The sequence below is a fragment of the Sminthopsis crassicaudata genome, chromosome 5, assembly GCF_048593235.1.
Source record: "Sminthopsis crassicaudata isolate SCR6 chromosome 5, ASM4859323v1, whole genome shotgun sequence".
Classification (NCBI taxonomy): Eukaryota; Metazoa; Chordata; class Mammalia; order Dasyuromorphia; family Dasyuridae; genus Sminthopsis; species Sminthopsis crassicaudata.
In genome coordinates this window covers 262,729,852-262,751,935 of record NC_133621.1, presented here as the reverse complement: position 1 = coordinate 262,751,935, position 22,084 = coordinate 262,729,852, and the positions used below count along the sequence as shown (strand labels likewise).

General features: G+C 32.6%; 1 protein-coding gene across 1 annotated transcript in view; it reads left to right on the top strand.

Moving 5' to 3' along the window:
• The window catches only part of RASSF9 (Ras association domain family member 9), a 44,307-nt gene extending 22,618 nt beyond the window's left edge, over positions 1 to 21,689 (top strand). Inside the window, exon 2 of the mRNA XM_074270910.1 lies at positions 20,166 to 21,689. Within this exon, the coding sequence (XP_074127011.1) occupies positions 20,166 to 21,441 (1,276 nt within the window). The 3' untranslated portion in view covers positions 21,442 to 21,689. The remainder of the gene's footprint in view (positions 1 to 20,165) is intronic.
• The last annotated feature ends 395 nt before the right edge of the window (positions 21,690 to 22,084 follow it).

The following is a 22,084-nucleotide window of genomic DNA, read 5'->3' as shown; positions in this document are numbered from 1 at the left end:
TCACTTTTTGTGAACTAGAATTTATAGAAGGATTGGAATTTTCTAGATTTGAACTCAGGTCTTCTTAATTTCAGGTCAAGTGCCCTTCCCAATTATTATTTCTCCATTTATTTAGATCTGATTTTATTTGTGTACAAAGTTTTTAATGGTTTTGCTCCTATAGATCTGGGTTTGTTTTGGTAGGTCTATTCCCAGATATTTTGTACTTTCTAGACTTAACAGGACTAAGTGAGTATCACATAGCCAGCAAGTATGTCTGAGACCAACTTTAAACTCAGGTTTTGTGAGAATGACATTGTATCACTTAGTTGCACCAACACCAATCATAGGATAATAGATTTTAAAATAGTCACATAGGTTACCTTCCTCATCTTACAGGTGAGAAAACTAAATGAAAAGAGTACTGACTCTGGAATTGGAGGACCTATGTTCAAATCCCACCTCTGATTTTACTATCAAATTGATATTTAGCAAATCATGTTAATATCAGGAAGTGGTTTCTGAAATTCTGCAAAGAATAATTCAAATTAGAATTCAAATGAAAGAAAAGTTGTTTCATTTTTTTTATTTTTAATATGTGCACAGGGCGAGGAATGGTGATTTTGCAATTTAAGGAAATTCCCCTAACAATACATCTTAATATTTTTTTTGCAATTTGTTGTTTTAGAAAAGCTGCCTAAAGATTAAGAGGTTAGGTGACTTGGTCACAGTCTAAAGAGGTAGATTTTCGATCCTCACTCTTTCTGAAATCAATGCTAGCTGCCTTTCAACTATGTCATTTTGCTTTTCATGTATAATTTGAAATGATTTTAAAAAATAACTCATAGTAACAAATTTGTACTTTTCTTAGTTTCTATTTCTTAAGCCAAAAGTTCTTGTCTTTACCCAAAAGTATTATCATTATGGTCATAATAGTAATAGCTGCTATACTATTGAATATCCCCCTGTCCAAATCTCTATGGTTCATTGCTTAGATTTTGAGGGTTTAGAATGAATGTAAGTAACAATTGTCTTTTAATTTGTCAAGATATTTTGATGGTCTTCCCAAATAAGAGTGATATTTTTGTGATGGTAAATTAAGCTATCTTTTGTCTCAATTTATACCTACTTCTTAGTTATTGTATGGGTGTTGCCTCAGAAAAACTGTAGCCTGGGAAAAACCTTAATTTAGAAAGACCAAAGTCATCCGCTGCATCCTGGACCATATCTAGTTGTCTTGACTTTTTTGTTTTTATTTTAAAAGCCTGGCAATTATTTAATGAATCATTAAAGGGCTGGGTTGTCTAGTGAAACAGAAATTCTAGGTAATAACTTCTGACTTACTATTATTATTATTATTATTAACACTATACTTAGCTTGGTGCCATTCATAGGTGTGGACATATGCCTTTGTTTGTCTTTATGACATTCAAGAGTTAAATCTCTTATTTCCTCAGCTCTTCATTTGCATTTAATTTAGAAGTTAGATTCTTTAGTCCATGACTTGAGGGACAGTCTGAACAAAATTGAAAGCATTATGTGCCAAGAAAATACTTAGAAATTAGGTTCTGATTTTCTTATATAGTTTAGCAATTTAGTTCAGGAGCATCTAGTCCCAACTAAAAACCTTTGCCAAACCCTCATAATATTAGATGACTTTGCTCTCTTAATTATTTCTTATTTCTGGAAATTCTAGTCAGTGACTAACTTCTGGCTTTTTAAGAATACATATTATACTTTGCCTGGTACCATTCATAAATAGGAACTTAATCTTTGTTGTAATTCTCAGATTTCTCTTAGCCATGCCTTTGATTGTTCATGACATAAGAGAATAAGCTTTTTATTCCCTTAACTTTTCAAGATATATTTAAATTTTAATTTAAAAGTCAGATTCTTTAGCCATTGGCTTGAAGGAAAACCTGAACAAAAATTGAAAGTACTATGTACCAAAAAAAATTTTATAAATTAGGTTTTGATTGTCCTATGTAATTGGCAGTTCAGGAACATTTTGTCATTACTCAGTCATTTTAATCATGCCCGACTCTTCATGACCCCATTTGGCATTTTCTTGACAAAGATAGTGAGATGGTATTCCCTTTCCTTCTCCAGCTCCTTTTACAGTTGAGGAACCTCTAGCAAATAGGGATAACTGACTTGCCCAGGTATTGCAGCTAGTAAATGTCTGAGGTGAAAATTTAACTCAGGAAGATGAGTTTTCCTAACTCCAGGTCTGGCACTCTGTCCACATTCTAGTTGCCCTAAGAACATCTAGTCCCAACTAAAACCTCATCTTCTACAAGAAGTCTTTCCCAACCCATTGTTTTTGTTTTTCTTCTCTTATTTCCTACCTAGCCTGTAAATAATGTTTTCTTTTTTTTTTTTTTTTTCACTTTGTCTTCCTTAATAAATTGTGAACTTCTTTAAGTCAGATTGTCTTTTTTGCCTCTTTTCATATCTCAATTCTAAGGCACAGTACCTGGCTAAATAACAAGCCCTTAATAATATTTATTGACTGATTGGTCTATTTTTTTGTTGCCAGATCTAGAGTACTACATAATAAATTACTACTTGTCCTAAAAGCAATCAGAAAGTTCAACTGATCTGAATTGTTCATAGTAGCATAAGATTGTGAGAGTAAATATAGTTAATACAGAGCCAGCTTTTAGGTCAAAAAGTTGTTCAGTTGTTTCAGTCATGTCTAATTCTTCATGACTGCATTTGAGGTTTTCTTGGCAAAAGGATTATAGTAGTTTTTCATTTTCTTCTCCAGCTCATTTTACAGATGAAGAAACTAAAATAAATAAGGTTAATGACCTGCTCAGGGTCACACCATTAATAAATATCTGAACCTGAATTTGAATTCAGATCTTCCAAATTGCCCCATGCCAAGAACGTATGGGTTAAAAATCTGGCCTCTGATACATTCTAGCTGTGTGACCCTATGCACATAATTTAATGCCCTAATACACTAGGCATTTATCTAAAAATTGTAGAGAGCTGCCAGCCTTTCCTTTCAGAAAGTATTTCCTTGCCCAAGAATTCCCTATACCATTGAAATCACAGATTTGTTCACTAACCCTAGCCTATTATAAATTTATTGTTGTATATGATTAAAAAAAATCTGAGTAATTCGGGTACTTTCTGAACAATCACAGTAAGATTGACATAGATTCAGTTTAGTTATGGGGTTAAGCATATTTCTTTTTATATACACACCTGTATATGTCAAGTGTATATAACAACATGCCCTTCAGTCAAAATTCCATATGCTATAGTTTCATCATCATGTGATTTTATTAGATCTGGGTCACCAGGCTAGGCTGAGTCTTGGGCAGGGGTGAAGATAATATCAAAAATAGATGATTATGTTTAACCTAAACTGGATAGATCACTGTCTTGGTGTGGGGGAAAGGAGGGAGAAAAATTTGGAACAGAAGTTTAGCAAATGTATCTTTACATGTATTAGAAAAAAAATTTAGATACTATTAAAAATCAAAATAGAGAACATCTAAAAAATTGATGATTATCTTTAGGGGGAAAATGGGCTTTGGTAGAATTTCTATTGCCTACTTTACTAAGCAAAGATCACAACCTTTCTAAGCCTTCTCATTTGAAAGATGTTTATAAATACTCAACAAAAGATCTATCAAAAAAGCATACTGCTTCTAACTAGGTCAATTAACATTAATCCTTGATGTAATAGTTGGTAGTCCATTAAGAAGAAAATTATATAGAGGAAAAGAGGATTAGATTTGGAATAAGAGAACCTGATACATTGACTCTGACACATGTAATCTTAGACAAGTCATTGGACCTCTATTTCCTTTCTGGGTATTAAGGGACTGCATTCGATGGACTCTTGAGTTGTTCCTCTAGCTCTGGCTACAAGATCTATGGTCTCTAAAATTCCAGAATCTTTATCCCCAAGTACAGTCTCTGACATTCTAGTTATGTGATAATGTTTAAGTCTCATCATTTCTCAGTGCTGCCAGCATCATTCTAAGATTACAAAAGCTAAGAGAATTCAGGTCTCTGAGACTCTCAGACCAGCTCTTCACTACATTGGACTACCTCTCATGTTAGAGGTATTAATACTTCTATTTTGCAAATGAACAAACTCTGATGTCCTTCACTGCTTCCTCAAATGAAAAATGGACCTTTTGGAAAGTTCTTGATTTCCTCTTAGAGATATTCTGAAAAGTCAAAGATATTTAATGAGGAGTCTTATGGAAGAATGATCATAAACATGGACTTTTAATGTAAGGGATGATTCAGAAGCCTTAAAAGCTTATTGCCTGAAATGAAATCTATAAAGGCAAACAGTAGAAATTAGATTTTGTAGTACTATAAGTGTCCTAGGATTGCCTATGATCTTGAGAGATAATAACTTTTGAAATGTCTGTGGTTGGCAAAACAGTTAGGTACTACTTCAATAACCTAAGTGTAGAAAATATTGACTGTAGTTCATGCAGGTGAAAAAACATTGCATAAGAGCATGAAAATATTTGCAACAAAAATATTATCAAAATAGAGCATCAAAGCTTACTTAACTGACCAAGCAGTGCAAGATTTTTTTTCCCCCCAGCATGTACTCACAAGTGAATCCCCATTAAGATTTCTGTGGGAATTTTAACTTTAAAGGGTTGCATGATAGACTCTGTAATAAAAATGGTAAAAAGACATTCATAGGCACATATAACATATGTCTGTAAGAATGCTGTAAATGCATACTATATAATTATGGAAGGAGTGTTTTTATATATAAATGCAGACACTTATATATTTAGAATGGTCATTAAAAGAGAATAATTTTGGTGAAATAAGATTTCCTAATAAATGTAATTGAGGTTTCAGTTGTTACTAAGATGTAATAAAAAAAAAAAAATTGGAAGACCATAATGTACACTGGAGTTTCTATTTTTTCAGTTATTAAGATCTCCTTTAGTTCAGTTATGAGACACACATTACAAATAGACAAACCAATTCAACTTAAGTTTTAAAAAGTCTATTCTCTCAAGCAACATATTTATTTAAAGATCTTTCTTTTAGTTTAATTCAGTTTGCTATTGTTGACAGGTCATATCACAGGGGCATATGTTTAGAGCTGAAAGAAATCTTGGAAATCATTTATTGAGTCCAACTAATTCAATTTATAAATGAAGAAATTGGAGTACAAAAAAGTGTAAATGATTTGCCGGGTTACACAGCTCATAAGTATCTGAGACAAAATTCCAGCCTGGGCCTTCCAGATTCTTTATCCTATAATCTATTCACTAGGCCATCTAGTTGCCTTATAGATGCAAAGTTGGAAGGATGTCTTGTCTACTCTTTCCTTTTACAGCTGAAGAAAATGAGACTCAGAGAAAATAAGTCTTTTGCCCAAAGTCACTGGTAGCAAGAGACAAAATGGAATTAATACACAGATCATTTGTTTGTAGAAACAGTATTCTTACCATGACATCAGACTTCCCACTCCTTTTTATAGCCAAACCTAATAGCTAGATGGTACAGGGGACAGAGCCCTGAGCTTGAAATCAAGAAGGTATCTTCATGAGTTTAAATCTGGGTTCAGACACTAACTAGCTGTGTGACCCTGGGCAAGTAACTTATCCTTGTTTTCCTCAGGTTTTTTTTTTTTTTGTTTGTTTGTTTTTGTTTTTGTTTTTGTTTTTTTAATCTGCAAAAAGAACTATAAAAGGAAATGGAAAACTAATATATTTGCCAAGAAGACTCCAAATGATGTCATAAAGAACTAGAAATGACTGAAAAGACTAAATAACTTGTTTTAGAAGTCCCATGCATAAGAGAATCCAAGGATACTTTCCTTCAATCTAAGTGGACAATTAGAAACCAAACCTTCCTGAACCTCAATTTCCTCATAAAATGAGGATATTTGACTAGCTATCCTTTAAAATCCCTTTCTGTTTTTATTTTTTATCCTATAAATCAATTAGCAAAGTAAACAGTCTGCTAATGATTTGTCCTATGGAATCCATTAACTAGAAAAATTAATAAATGAATTGTGACACAAATAAAACCAATTAAAGTAAACATTATCTGAAATCTCTTCAGTTTAAAAATTATCTAGCTGTTTTCTTAGGGGAGAAAAGTAGTATTTTCTCCAAATCAAACTGAATTTCTCAATCTAAATATAAAATAACTAGTTCTAAGGGAATCTGGGAGCTACTAGACCCTGCACGGATTAGGCAAACTTTGAATAAATATGACTTTCTTATTATCAATGCTTTTCTACAAATGGAGATAGTCTTTGAGCCTTTGAGTTGTTGCACACTTTCCCTACAATAATAATAGTAACTTTATTCAGGCTAGTATTGAATGCTTACAACATTTGTACCAGTCCTTACATATCCACAATCTCATATTCTCTTATAGTAGCCACATAAGAAGCAGTTTGAGTAATGGGAAAATGCCAACCTTGGCTGGGTTCAAATCCTTCCTTGGTTACTCAGATAGTTCCCACCAATCTCTTCCCACATCAGGTCACTCTTTAAAATTATAATTTAAGAAGATATCCTTGTTCTGTATCAGCAGACAGAATTTCCACTCAAAGTTCCTCCATGCTGTTGCAATATTCAGACTAGCTTTAGAACAAATCCAGTTCACTGTCCCTCAGACTGTTGAAGGGCCGGACTATGGTAAAAACAAAACCTCACACTCTGTCTCTGCCCCTCAGCCCATTTGCCATAACCTGGAGGGGTTCATAAAAGTCCTCAGTGGGCCGCATGTGGCCCGAGGGCTATAGTTTGAGAACCCCTGATAAACAAACAATAGTGAAATGGAATTGACCCTCATAGATCAGGTGAGGTATCCAAGGCTTGTACAAGCATATAACTTTCCCATGACAATACATCTTATTATTGAGAATATTAATCTGGTATTTAGATTTCTAGTAATGCTGTCTTTCTACTATGGCAAACTCTTCAAAAACAAAGGACAAACAACAAAATCTGAGTCCCAGAAGTCCTTTGGAAGGTACTGTGGCTAGAGCTTGCCTCTTCCTTATATCCTAAACTTTTCCTCATATCCTACAATGTTAGCACATTACTAATAATAGTACTATTTGCATGACATTCTTTTTAATCCTACTCTTGGCTAGCAAATAAAATGTGGGTGTGATAGGAAAAGAAAAAAAGCAAACTTACTTGATGTGTTACATAGGCCATATTATACCAAACCGATTGGTTCATGGGTGTTTACTGAGTACTTAGAATTCTTCTGGGAGAAAGGTGTTAAATAAATAATAGTCTTTATGAGCTATGCTAGTATCCAATTCCCACTTGTGACATTCAGTGTGGAAAAAATAACCAAGTTATATGTACTTTTGCAACCTATCTATTCATAAGATAAAGGAAGGGTGGGAACAATCTACCAATAAATAGTTTCATCTACTCATCTATAGCTATTTTAATTGGTTTTTTGCTAAAGTCTTGGGTCAGTTCAAAAACAGAGTTAAGCTGGCTATCATGGAAGGTTTGTGTTCTTTTCAGACACAGAAGCAGCGTTCCAAGGCCTCTGGGTCTCAGGGTTGCTCACTTCATCCATCTGCCTAAGCTCTGCCATGGAGTTTTGTAACAGCAGAGGGTGATTTGGCAGGGTCAATGTCATGATCCAGCTGTCAGTTTTACTTTTTCAATTCTGGTTCAGGAGAATTGAGATTCTAAAATGCAGGACTATAGGTTTCAGAGAGGATACCAATATATGTTAGTAAAAGGAATTTCCCACTGAGAGTAAAATAATTTATGGCAAAGGTCTGATAATGGACTCAATACTTTAGTCCAAGGATAAGACTAATAAGCTTTGGGGAAGCTCAACACCTGTTGGCAGGTTTCATTCCCAACAAATCCCATGAAGCAAAAGCATGGAAACTTAATTGAGTTAAGGTCATCTAAAATATGAGGCTTCCTTAGCCAGGTGACCTAGCTCACAAGCAGTAGAATAGCTATACAAAGCTATTGCTTTCTACTCTCTTGGAATTGTGGCCTAAGGGAAAGATCACTTAATAAGGGATTCTCAGGAACTAAGTTAAAGACTATTACCTGGATAATCCTAGGCAATAACTTAGCATATCTAGGATTCAAGATCCTTATCTAAAATAATAAAGAGATTAGAGTAGGTAGTGCCAGAGAACTTGTCCCACCTACTTCTAGATATGACCTTTTCTTTAGAGACACACACCACTAAGATAAAATCTCCAACTGTTTGGCTTTTTCTCTCTATGTGTATATAGAAATTTCCTATAATATATATATATATATATATATATATATATATATATATATATATATATATATATATATATATATATATATATATATATACATATACATACATACATGTATATATATGTGTGTGTATACATATATATATACATATATATTAGAAATATTAAAAAAGAGAGAAAAGAGAAGACAAGAAAGAAAAAAGAGACAATCAGAGAGATACAGAGAGGAAGGGAGGAAAAGGAGAGAGGGAGAGAAGGGAAATTGAGAGAGGAAAAGAGACTCTATGTGTACACACATACTTGTATATTTAGCTATAGTTATAGTCTCTAGAATCTCATATTTTTTTAAGGACACAGATTGTCTAAAACCAATTGCTTTTTAGATAATAGATTTAAAAATCTTTGATAATTATATATATTTAATGTACATATATACACACAAATATATATATATATATATATATATATACCACACACTTTTTTGAAGCTTGGCTTTATTTTAGTTAAGATCATGGCATTTAAACCTAGAAAGCACATTAGAGATTAACTCAACCAAGTTTCTTATTTTACAGGCAAAGTAATTAAGGCTTAGAGAGATTAGTTAGATCTCTAGTATAAAGTCATGGGAGGCAGCTATTATCAGGAGTCTTCCTGAGTTCAAATTTGACCTCAGACACTTAGCAGGTAATGTGATCTTGGATCAGTTACTTAATCTTGCCTCAGTTTCCTCATTTGGAAAATGAATTAGAGAAGGAAATGGAAAATCACTCCAGTATCTTTTCCAAGTGGGGTCATGAAAAATTGGACACAAGTGAAAAATGACTGAAGAATAGCAACTACAAAAGTCATGTAGACAATGAGGATGTGAGCTAAAATTTGATCTTAGATCCTCCTGTTTCAAATATAATACTCTTTCTGCTACACTATAATGATTTCTATGGGTTTTGAAAATGTAATTTAATAATTTATCAAAAAATCATGTACCAATTGAATTTAAATTGTGGAACAATTTCAAATTTATTTTAAAAATTTAATAATGAATTTTAAACCCAGTATCTAAAAACCAAGCAAGAAATAATAGTATAGAGACAACTATATGGCACATTAGATAGAGCACTAGCCCTGAAGTCAAAAGAACCCAAGTTCAAATCTGGCCTCAGATACTTAACACTTATTAGTTATGTGATCCTAGGCAAGTCATTTAACCTCAATTGCCTTACCTTCCCCCCAAAAGAAACAATAATAGAAAAGAAATAATATTATATGACTGAAATTTTTAAATTTTATTTTATTTTTAATTTATGGAGTAAATAAATTATTTCTTTTACAGTACAATTAAAAAAAAAAAAGATCATTGCACATGAAACTGCAAATCTCTGCACTAACTATTCCTTTCAAATAAACAAAAAACAAAAAGTATCACATCAATTATTTTTTTTCCTTCCTCCCCATCTCACATCTCTTTCCCTGATCAATGTGTCCATTTTTTAAGATACTCTCAAAAAAAATTGCATGGAAAAGAGTTAAAGAGCATTAGGATCTATCCAACTCCTATCTCTGATACCCACTGGATTTGTTATTCTGACCAAATTATTTAACCTCCCTGATTTTTAGGCAACTTTTTAAAACTATAAATTGCAGAGAAGGTGCTGACCTGCATTACAAAGTTTCCTCACAAGGGTATTGCCCTATTCTTTATCCTAACCTAAATTCAGTGACTTTGTTTTAAAGACAAAGTTATATTCTTTTTCTCTTTAGTTATCAAAGTTTTCCTAAATTATTCACATGTAGCTGGAAAAATAAAGCAGATCTTCCCAACACCAACTTTACAGGTGCTATGAGTTGAAAATATTGTTTGTATTACTTAACTATGAAAATACAAAATCTCCAATGTTACTTGGCATGATACTTAAAACTGTAAAACATCTTGAAGATCATATAATTGGGGTTATATATTACAGACAAGGAAACATAAATCTTTTTTCTAGGGGTTTTATTTTCTTAGATAATGGAAAAGGGAATAGAGATTTAGCTAGTGTTTACTATGTACTATGGGGAAGCTAAGTGGCTCAGTGAATACAATACTGGGCTTGCAGTCAGGAAGACCTGATTTCAAATCTGAGATTGGACACTAACTATGTGAACCATTTATGCCTCAGTTTCTTATCTGTAAAATGATCTGGAGAAGGACATGGAAAACTATTTTAGTATCTTTTCCAAGAGAGACCCCAAAGGGTACTTAAAGAGTCAGAAATGCTTGAGTCACAATAATGATAGTCTAAATGATACTAAATGCTTTACAAATATTATTTCAATCCTCACAACAACTCTGTGAGGTAACTACTATTATTTCCTCCATTTTACAATTGAACATACTGGGCAAATAATTGCCTCTCAATGTAATAAAATGTGAAGTTGATTAGGGAAATAGAAAGTACTTTGGAAACTACAAAGTAATATGCAAATATGAGCTATTATCAACAATGTAATTATTATTATTCATTGAATTCAAAGTGATAACAACATCCTATAACTTCTGTAGGAGCCAAGAAAGACAATTAGATTTTTTTTCCTTCAATTTTTCTCCAAATACCTATATAGTTTTCAACATTCATTTTTGTAAGATTTTGTGTTCCAAATTTTTCTCTCTCCCTTCTTTTTCCCTCCCTCTCCAAGACAGTAAGCAATCTGATATAAGTTAAATATGTGCCATCTTTTTAAACACACTTTCATATTTAAGACAATTAGATCTTAAGATGGCCATGGAATCCATTAATAGGAAGCAAAAGTCCTATCATTAGGTTGTCATTAGAACATAGCCAAAAAAAAAAAAAAAAATGGGCTCAGTTCGTTGTGATACCATTTTGGAAAACTTTTATAGCTGAGTTTGATCAGGTTAGAATAATAAGGATGATGGAATGTCTCACTTTTATCCTGCAGAAATACTCATTGAAAAATGTAGAGATATTTGGCCTGGAAATAATGAAATAACCATCCTTAAATATTTCACAGATTGTTAAATAGAAGGGGTTTAAATTTGTATTGCTTGGTTCCAAAGGACAACTAATAGCAATAAGCAGAAGTTTAAAAAAGACAAATCAAGGTCAGGAAAAACTTGCTAAAGATTTTGGGTATCCAAAAAGTATTATGCTCTAATTTGGAATGTCACCAGAAGTTTCCGAGCAAAGTCTGTAAGACCATTTCTCAGGATGTTGTAGAAAGAATTATCATCATAATCATTATCACTATGATAGTTGCTTGCTGAGGTTCTTTCTTATTGTGACATTCTGTGATCCTGGATTTATTAACATAAAATTCAGAAGTTTGAAAGGAGGGATAAAATTATACATAAGTAGATAATATTATATACAGAGATACACATATATATCTATATTTAGATATGGATCTATATAGGTATAGATATATAGATATAGATATAGATATCTTCATATCACTATGAGATACAATATTTATGACTGGACATATGATTTCATTTTATAGGAAACTCCCAGGTGAGTATACTCCCTCTACCAAAGCAGATGAGAATCTTCTTAGCAATCTAGGTCTTAGAGGGTTGCCTAAGGCACTAAGAGGTTTAGTGACTTGCCCAGACCTTACACATAGAGTTAAATAAATGTTTGCTGAATGAATTAAAGAATTAATGAATAACCCAATCAGAGTAGGATTATGAAATAAATACAACTTTCAAAACCCAAACAATACCATAAAGGAGATTTTAGACATGATGAAGCACATACTAGGTGTGGAAAGTTTCTTGCCAAAATTTAGTAATGGATGGTCATTACTTTTGAACTTGTTCAGTCTAGTGGCTCAATTTTTGTAGATTATATGTCAGACTATAAAAATTACCAGCGTTTAAATCATGCTGACCATACAAATAAAAGATGAATTGTGGTAGGCTTTTTGTTCGTAATATGCTAACATTAAAAAAAAAAAAATTAAGATTTCTTTTTAAAATTTATCATCTTTTGTCTGTAAAGTGCTTTATAGCAATAAGTAAATTTTAACTATTATTATTTCTATTATTAGTCATCTTCATTTCAAAGTTTATTTTTTTTTTTGTTCTGCTAAATCACTGTCATAACCTCAAAAGAAGATAATGATTGGAAATTGAGTGTAAAGTATATTACTCTATTGTAGAGTAATTTTCTATTAATTTTCTGGTTCCCATAAGTTGTCAGCGTGGAAACTACCTTCACTGAAATATTCTGGCAACTGAGTGTCTGAGTGATAAAGTAAGTGTTCAACAACATCTTTTTGTCATATATTTCTTTGGCTACTGTTGAAATTTATGGATGTCACTTCAGAATCATGTTTTTAAATACATAAAATAAAATAAATAGGATTTAAAGGAACCAATTATATTGAAACAAGGAGGCAGTTTTCCCCTCCAAGTTCAAAGATCTAAAATTTACTTTAACTTCAGCTTTAGATCACTTGTCTTATAAAACTGCCCATAACACTAAGAGATTGTTATTTTCCCAAATTCATAAAGCTTTTAAATGTCAGATGTAGACTCCAAAGCTGGAGGAAGTAGAAATATAACACCCAGAAAAGAAAACCTATAGCCTCACTTCTGTCTTCTCAAGCTGGAATAAGATATTGTTCTAGATTCCATGTTTTAGGAAGGAGATTGACAATTCCTTTATTTCCTGTTTTCATATATCTATTTGCATTGAAGGGGTGGCAGTAGATGTTTTGGTTATTCTTTGTATACTTAATGTTTTGTCTTTCACTAAGTGCCCTCTGTTCTTAGCATGTTCTTATTCCATCTTTATCTGATGACTTCCCTCACTTCTTTCAAATTATAACCAACATCTCACCTTCTGAAAAAAGGTGATCTTCTTTAATGCTAATATATATATTTAATCAAATATGTGTATAAAATATATTGTGTTTCTACATGGCTATTTGCATGTTGTCTCCCCCATAGATTGATTTTTTTTTTAAGGGGGGAGTAGGAATACTTTCCCTTTCTTTTTATCCCCAGAGGTTAGCATTGTGTCAATCAATATTAACCAATAAGCATTTATTAAGTACCTACTCTTTGCTGGTCCATAGATGCTTAAAAAGTGTTTATTATCTTGTTCAATTGGATTTTCCCTATTATAATAGTGATGTATAAAAAGTTCAAGAGACATAGTTTCTGGATAATTAATCATGTTATTAATTGTGCTAATAAAAGGAATCAATGAAATTCTCCCATGCCAAGACCCTTCATAGAACCCACTCAGTGCCTACATACCCTTGGAAGAGTGAGTGCTCCTGAGGGAGGCAGTCAACTCTGATGTTTAACAAGATGAAAAGAATGAATCTTATAATGAGAGGTGAGCTGCTGGGTGATCAGATGTGAATCTGATATTTCAGTCTTAGACAAAAAGATTTATCTCTTATCTGAATTGCCTCTGCCTAGGACAATCTGGACAAAAAAGGGGGAAGAAGGAGAGGGAATCTGCTAAGACTTGGATGAGTGGAACACAATGGGCCAAAATTCACCTTAGATCAAATTTTTTGTAAAATGATCTAGTTGGATGGGGTAAGAATTCCAAAAATTCATTTTATTATCTGTCCTGCCATTCAGAGAACTAAGCTTTGTACTAATCTTCAGATAAGGAAGGGGAAAATCCTGGGTCACCCCAATATATGGTTATTTAATAATTATTTCTCTCAGAATGAAAATTTCTTAAGAGATATCTACTTCTCTTCATTTATTTTTGTTCCCAGTGGTTAATGTAGTATTCAGCACATAGTAAGCATTTTAAAAGTGCTTGTTGATTCAAACTGACTCAATAATGGATTATGTGCCCAGAGGAGGGCAGAAATGACACCCACAGAATTCTCATTTGAAAGAAGTACGATTTTTAAGCATGGCAAATAGAGGATTTAGTAGAAATAATACTTATGAAAAATATCTGCAAAGTTACTATATGGAAGAAAGATTAGATTTATTTTATGGGATTCCAGAGGCCAAAATAAGAACAGATGAAAATTATTAGAAGATAAATTTTGGATTAATAGAGGAGGGGGGCATAAATTCCTAATAATTAGTGCAGTACAAAAAAGAAAGGAAAATGTCACATGCTCAAGTGATATGTGAGATTTCATCTAATTCTGAGTTTTTATTATTGTATTATGTTCTAAAAGTAAATCCTCTCATAGGCAAAACATTCCATGTCCATGAATGTGTTTGGGATGCAATTTATAAGATATAAACATAATTGTTTAAGTTTGTGAGTTTTTCTCAAATTGAGATTATCCTTTAATCTATATCATTATCACATTTCTGTAGCATTATCCCAATGATATGGAAGTATCTTGCATATGGAAGTATTCAAAAGTATCTTGCCTCTGGTCACCCAGACAGTAGAGGTTGAAGGCAAGATTTGAATTTTATGTTTAGTTCCTATTCTAGTAATGTTCTATGTATCCTGCCACACTATCTTCCAAAAAGCTTTGCTTTTCAGATCATAGATTGGTACTCTCTCTCCTATACAAATTTCCTTGTATTCAGTTTGTGTATATTTTATATACAGGATCTTCTAGAAGTCTTGAAAGTTAACCAAGGCAATGCCAATAGACTTTGAGCACAGTTGGTGTTTAATAAATTCTTATGTATTTCCAGATATACATATGAATTAAGTCTTATTTAAATTGTATAGAAAGTATTTTCAAAGAAATGTTGAAGAGGATTTTTTTTTTTTTTTGGTGGAGTCATGTTCTTTTTGGAGTAAAGTGATCACTCCCTAATTAGTCTTTTTGAAAGGGTCAATTTTTTTTTTTATTTCATATGGAGCTTCATTTATGTGGAGCACATCTGTATTGCCATATGTCTCTTGCTTCCTCAGGACTGTTTAGTCCAGAATTCCTATGGCAACTTTCCAACTGGCAGAAATGCTCCTCAAAAATAATCATCCTTTTTTCATAGCCCCTCTCCTGTCCTGCAGTGAAACCTGATAGCAAAGTCCTAGTTTCATAAGAGCATGGGGATAACTGACCCAGGCTTCATTGTGAAGGTCCTACTAAATACCCCATATGCTGAAGGGAGACAAGAAACAGAGACTTTCCTAATTGAGGTTGACCAATGAATTGTCTCACTGAATGTGTTCAATTCTACGTCAGTTAGTTGGATTCAGGCTTGCTGAGGAAATAAGTTCATTCAGTTCATTGGAAAAATTGTCATTACTGTTTTGGAATAAGTGCATCAACACCCAGGGACAGGGACAGGAAGATAAAAAGGTAAGGTTGAACCTGCTGGTGTCCTTTATAGTTATTTGGAATTGTCTTCTATTTCTTTTTCCTGAACTACCCAGATATGGCATGATAAGACCAGGAGCTTTCTTCAGGGTTACCAAGTCCTTGATATCTTCCTACGGACCTGTCAGTCAGTCACAAAATGTTTATTAAGATCCTACTATATGCCAGACACTGCAAATGGAATATCAAATTGCACAAAAGAAGAAAGGACCACTTTCCAATTTAATTACTTTTTAATTAAATACTTAGTAATTAATTACTTTTTTCTGTCTTTGTGTTTTTAAAGACATGATTTTTTAGTTCTCAAAACAAAAATTTTAAAATCACATACTTAATGAGAAATTGTCCTCAATTTAGTCTCACTGATTTCTTTGACAGTGGTGTTTTTTTTTTTCAGGTTTCATGTAGTTTTTATTAATAACTATTGCTTTGAACACTACTATGTCTTTTATGATGATCTAAAGTACATTTATAATCACCAGAAATATAAAATTTCTTTTTGAGTTTTTCAAAATACATCCATGGTCCTTTAACTTTTCTGCTATCTGTTGTTGGAAGGATGAAAATAACTATTAAGATGCCATATGATTTATTGAATTATCCTTAGAGTTTTGAGTATAGCATTTACTTAAGTATTTAAGAAGCATACATGGTGTAGTGTGCAAAGTACTGGACTGGGAGACTAGAAAACTTGGGCTCAAACTCAACATCAGTAGTATGAACTGCATAATGTAACCTGAGTTTCATTTTTTTCCCCTTTTTTAAATTAAAGCTTTTTATTTACAAAACATATGCACGGGTAATTTTTCAACATTGATCCTCGCAAAACCTTGTGTTCCAAATTTTCCCTCCTTCTCCCCTAGATAGCAGGCAATCCAATATATTTAACCTCAGTTTCTTCCACTATTAAAGGGGAATAGCAGTAGTATCTACCTCCCAGGGTTGTCTCAAGGATGAAATGAGATAATATATGTAAAGTGTTCTAAAGTCCACCAGGAAGGATGTAAATTTGAATTGTTAGCATTAGCATTATATTATTAATTACAGCACATCAAGATAAGGACTTTAAGCTAATCTAATGGACAAGTCCATCAGAACTGTTTTTTAATTAAGAAGTATCAATCAGAAAGGAAGGGAGAATCTTAAGCTTAGAGAGAGAAAAGAGATATGCAGCAAAAATTTTGATCATGCATGGAATATTTTTTTGCCTTTTTTTTCCCCCACAGAGGCTAAGCTCTCATAGGGTAGAGTAATATAGATGAACCTGTGAATCTGGTTGTGGGCTAAATAGTCTCATTGGCTTCTTATAAGATCTCTACAAAAGGGAATCAAGGTGGAGAGGAGATACTAGGTTTGGAGGAGATCTAGATTTGATAAAATCTAGAACTAAGTGATTCTGATTTCTGGAAAACAGAAGTATCAGCTGAATAGCAATATCTGGAATAAATGCATGACATTATATAGAAAACAAATGGAAAAATTTTGCATGATTTACAAACTGATTCCTAGGTCATCAGTAATGGGCTTTTTATTTTTTAATTTTACCTAGTTTTGGAAATGATTTTCCTAAGTTAAAATACTGAGCATAATTTTGGAAATTTCCCCTTGACCTGAATTTGGAAATAATTCTACCACAATTTCATCATCTACAAAACAAAATGGGAGTAAACCAACTAGTTTTTGGATCATCAATTGTAAAAAAATTAGTTATCTGTATACTTTTTCCTTAGAACAGACTGAATTTCATCAGGTAGTTTTGTGTACCTTATCTGAAACTTTGCTTTAGAAGTGTTAGCACAACTTTGTATGAAGAGAAAAAGCATTAGTCCATTCATTTTAACAATAAGTTTTAAAAATAAAGTTGAAAAAGAAGAATGTTTCTCTATTGCTACTTTATCATAAACATTTCAAAATCTAAATTTTAAGGCATATCAACTTTATTTCCTCTAGAATTCACACAAATTGAGTAAATATTTTATAATATTATGCAATAAGTACTTTTATACAATATTAAAAATAGATCAATTGTTACTGAAAATTCCCACATAGGGTTACAGATCAAGAGTTTCATGTACCTAAATCTCTTACTTTTATATCTAAAGTAATTGACTTCTTGGGAGATTAACTGAAATATGAGTTAAAATACAATATGCTTTCCTCTGTGGAGGATGCTGCCTCTACATAATTAGAAATAATATCAGCATGTGTTTTCTTTATATCTTTTTTATTTATCACTCAAATAAATATGACTAAAGAATTAATTTGATTTATATTTAAGGTGCAACTTACATAATCAAAAATATGTGACTTGTTAGGCTGGTGAACATTAATGATGCCTGCATTGTTATATGTGTATATATATGTATTCAATAATATATAAATATATATATATATATATAAATATATATGAATTATATACTCACATATATGCAAATGTAATATATTCATAGAAAACATATACATATCAAATATTAAAATACTATATATGCACATCTGCTATGTGTATTTATATATGTTAATAATTTATTAATATGAACTATGAAACTCTTAAGACATCTATGACTTCTGTTAATCTTTTTGCCATCAAAAGACCATAGATCTGGAATTATAATGGATGTTGGAAGCCACCTAATCTACTTCTAATTTATGGTTCAGGAAATGGAAGTCAATGAATGATGTTTTCACTTCAAAATCTATCCGAATTTCCTTCCCCAAATTTCCTTTCTAAATATCCAAATCCTTCTAGTGTAAATTAGAGATTATCAAATACTTAGTCTATGCATCACATGTTAATACTTGAGTATTTTGAACCAGATTAAAATGAAATGGGAAATAATAAAATAAAACATATAGATAATAGAACAAATCTTTTTTTTTTTTTTTTTTTTTTGCTTCTAATCAATATGTTGCTCACAGAAATTTTTACATGCTGTTTAATGACCCCTGCTTCTATTTAAGTTTTATACTACTAGTTAAAACAGAGCCAATGCCTTGGTAATATTGTCAGGAATACCTCTCTCCTCCAGGGCCTCACTTCTATAAAATGTTACATATGCCATGATTTTGATCATCCTCCTTGCTCTCTCCTTTTACGTTTTCTGACCTTTAATGACTCCACATTCTCAGGTATGATAACAACAATAATGGTAATGATAGACAAGAGTAGCAGTTAAACTTTGATGGAAGATCTGGAATAAATCTGCTTTTTAAATTTTATTTGTAGTCCTGGGAGAAGTATATGATCATTCTTCCCCCATTTTTGACTGAGACTCCTATAGAGTCACTTAACCTTTGATTTTTTCCAATTTTCCTATTTCCAGCAACATAGTAAATTATTAAAAGGCCTGATGAACATCTCTCTTCACAGAGATTTGTAGGGAGGGTTCTTAGTCCCACCACTCCAAATCCTTTATATTAAAGATAAAGCAACTGAGCCTCAGGAAGGGGATTAGAACTAGAATAGTTCTTGGACATCATTTAATACAATCAGGAACATTAGATTTAGAATCAGGGGAACTGATTTCAAATCTTGGCTCTTCCACTTATGGCCTTGATTGGGTCAATCACTAAAGCTTCTTAGGACTCAGTTTCCTTAATGATTTCAAAAATCCTTTCTATCTCTAAATGTATCATTCCATGGTTTTACCATTTGTTGAATGCCTAGATACATAGGGAGAAAGAATTGTCTAAGACCACATATATAATAGTAGATAGATTTTCACCTAGGGAAAAATGTCTTGACTTCAAACCTAAGGATTTACCCCTGTGCCATGTTTTTTTTTTTTTTTTGTTTTGTTTTTGTTTTCTTTTTAAAAAGGACTTTAGTTGACCTTTATGAAAAATAGAGCTTGGATAAAGCATAAAATAATAGAAAATCTCCTGAATTTGAAAGCAGAAGACATAGTATAGAACAGTGGAAAAGGTAAAATAAAAAATGAAAACACTACTTCTGGAATAATAGGACCTGTTTTCATATCTTGCTTCAAATGCTTACTATGTGACATCAGTCAAATTATTTAACCTCTTTAAATTTCAGCTTCTTTATCTACTAAATGAAGAAGTTGTATTAGATGGCCTCTGAGATCTCCAAGCATGGTTCTTTAATTCTATGATAATGTAGCCTGAACTACTTACTCTTGGTTTGACTTTGGACAGGACATTTTATGCCCTTCCCACTCTAAATCAATAATCATATGTGTTCTGGTGGAGATCAATCTAGTCACTTTTAGGTTTAAATTCTGTGATATCAAATGGCAGACAGTATGGTGGAAGACAATGAGATAAAGGACAAGTTGTAGGGTAATAGAATCGAAGTTCAAAGCCTGACTCTGATTGGCATGTTAGCATGAGCAGCTTATTTTAAACTCTATGATTCTCAAATTCCTCATCTGGAAAATTAATTGGATTTAGATGGTGCTTAAGATTCTTTTCTATTTCTAAAGGTTTAATTTAATGGAAAAAACTATGATATTTCAATTGGTGGTCAATTATGCATTTTCTCTTTTATTTTTCACTTTATAACCAAAGGCTATTTATCATACATAGCCTGGAAAATGATATTTTGATGAAAATTTCCTAAAAACTGGAAAAAGCAGCATTGTTCAGCTACCTTTCTAAATTCCCATATGGGATTACAGAAGGATAATATTCTTTGTTATTTTCATTTTAGATCACCACCAAAGGATATGGATATAGAAGAGAAAGAAATTGTTGTTTGGGTTTGCCAAGAAGAAAAGATTGTCTGTGGACTGACCAAACGAACCACAGCAGCTGATGTAATCCAGGCTTTGCTTGAAGAACATGAAGCTACCTTGGGAGAGAAACGATTTCTTTTTGGACAACCCAGTGATTATTGTATTATTGAAAAATGGAGAGGTTCAGAGCGGGTTCTTCCTCCACTCACAAAAATCCTGAGACTTTGGAAGGCGTGGGGAGAAGAACAGCCAAACATGCACTTTGTCCTGGTTAAAACAGATGCTTTGGTTCCAGTTCCATTATGGAGGACAGCAGAAGCAAAACTAGTTCAAAATGCAGAAAAACAATGGGACCTCAGTCCAGCCAACTATATGAAAATGTTGCCACTAGATAAGCAAAAAAGGATAGTTAGGAAAACATTCAGGAAACTAGCAAAACTTAAACAGGACTCTGTTATACAAGACCGAGACAGTATGGAGACCTTAGTACACTTGATCATTTCTCAGGACCACACAATTCATCAGCAGGTCAAAAGAATGAAAGAACTAGATCTGGAAATTGAGAAATGTGAAGCAAAATTTCATCTGGATCGGATAGAATATGAGGGAGAAAATTATGTTCAGGATGCTTATCTAATGCCCAGTCCTGGTGAGGTCAAGCAACATAAAGATATGAAGGAAGAAGAAAATCAGATAACTGACTATCTGAGTGAGAGTGAAGGAATTTTACAGCTGGAAGAAAGATTGAAATATTATAGACTGCTTATTGACAAGCTATCTGCTGAAATCGAGCAAGAAGTCGAAAGTATTTGCATAGATGTGAATGAAGAAACTTCTGTTTCTTCAGAAGGGGCAGCTATAGAAGAATTAGAAAAGAAAAACTTGGAAAGTATTAAGTATGATTTGGAGAAAAGTATGAAAGCTGGCTTGAAAATCCATTCTCACTTAAATGGCATCCAGAAAGAAATTAAATACAATGACTCTTTGCTTCAGAGAAAAACAATAGAATATGACCTCCTGTCAGAAGAACTGAATTCACTTCATTTCAGCAACAAAGATGGGTGCCAACCTAATGAAGATAGGGAGAAAGGACTGGAGGGGACCAGTAGTTGTGTGGCTGGCTCTCACTTTACTCAAAAATTATTTCATTCTTATACCAATGATACAGATTCAGATACCGGAATAAGCTCTACTCATAGTCAGGACTCAGAAACTACTTTAGGGGATCTAGATAAGCTATTGTCAACATAAATAGAATGGTTATTTCATGAACTATTACCATGTTCTAAAAGATTGTTAAAAGAACATTTGATGGTGAAAGCTAGATCACCCAGGATGTCTTGGTTTCAATGACTGCCCCAGAGGCATCAAATCACATGCATACTTGATGAAAGTACTTTTTGTAATAGGATGACAAACAAGCTGACTTAAAAAAAAAAAAAAGGCCAACTTAAATTCTATAAAAATAGTGTTTATTAGGAATGTTAAAACAAAAGAAACTTCAAGTATGAAGAGACATACAAAATGATAACAATTGTAGCTTGAGTTTATAGAGATGCTTTTTTTTTTTAGTGTAGTTCATATGTCTTGCAAAAACTTAAAACTGATCATTATTTTGAGAGAAACAAAAGAATTGAAGCTGTATAATAAGAATAATAAATGCCATCTGTAAAAGCTTTCTTTAGTGCTAAATGGTTGGAATTTTTATATCTCAAAAGGTGATAGAGGTTAGCTTCCTTTTACCCAACTTCTTAATCTTTCTTTTGTTAATTTCTATTTAGGATGTTTAGTTATATTCTTCCTAACCTGTGGAGAAAGGCCTATGTACGAAAATGTTGAGAAAAGCTGCTAAGAGAACTTGGGGCTACATTGATGGAGGCTAAAACATGGGGTA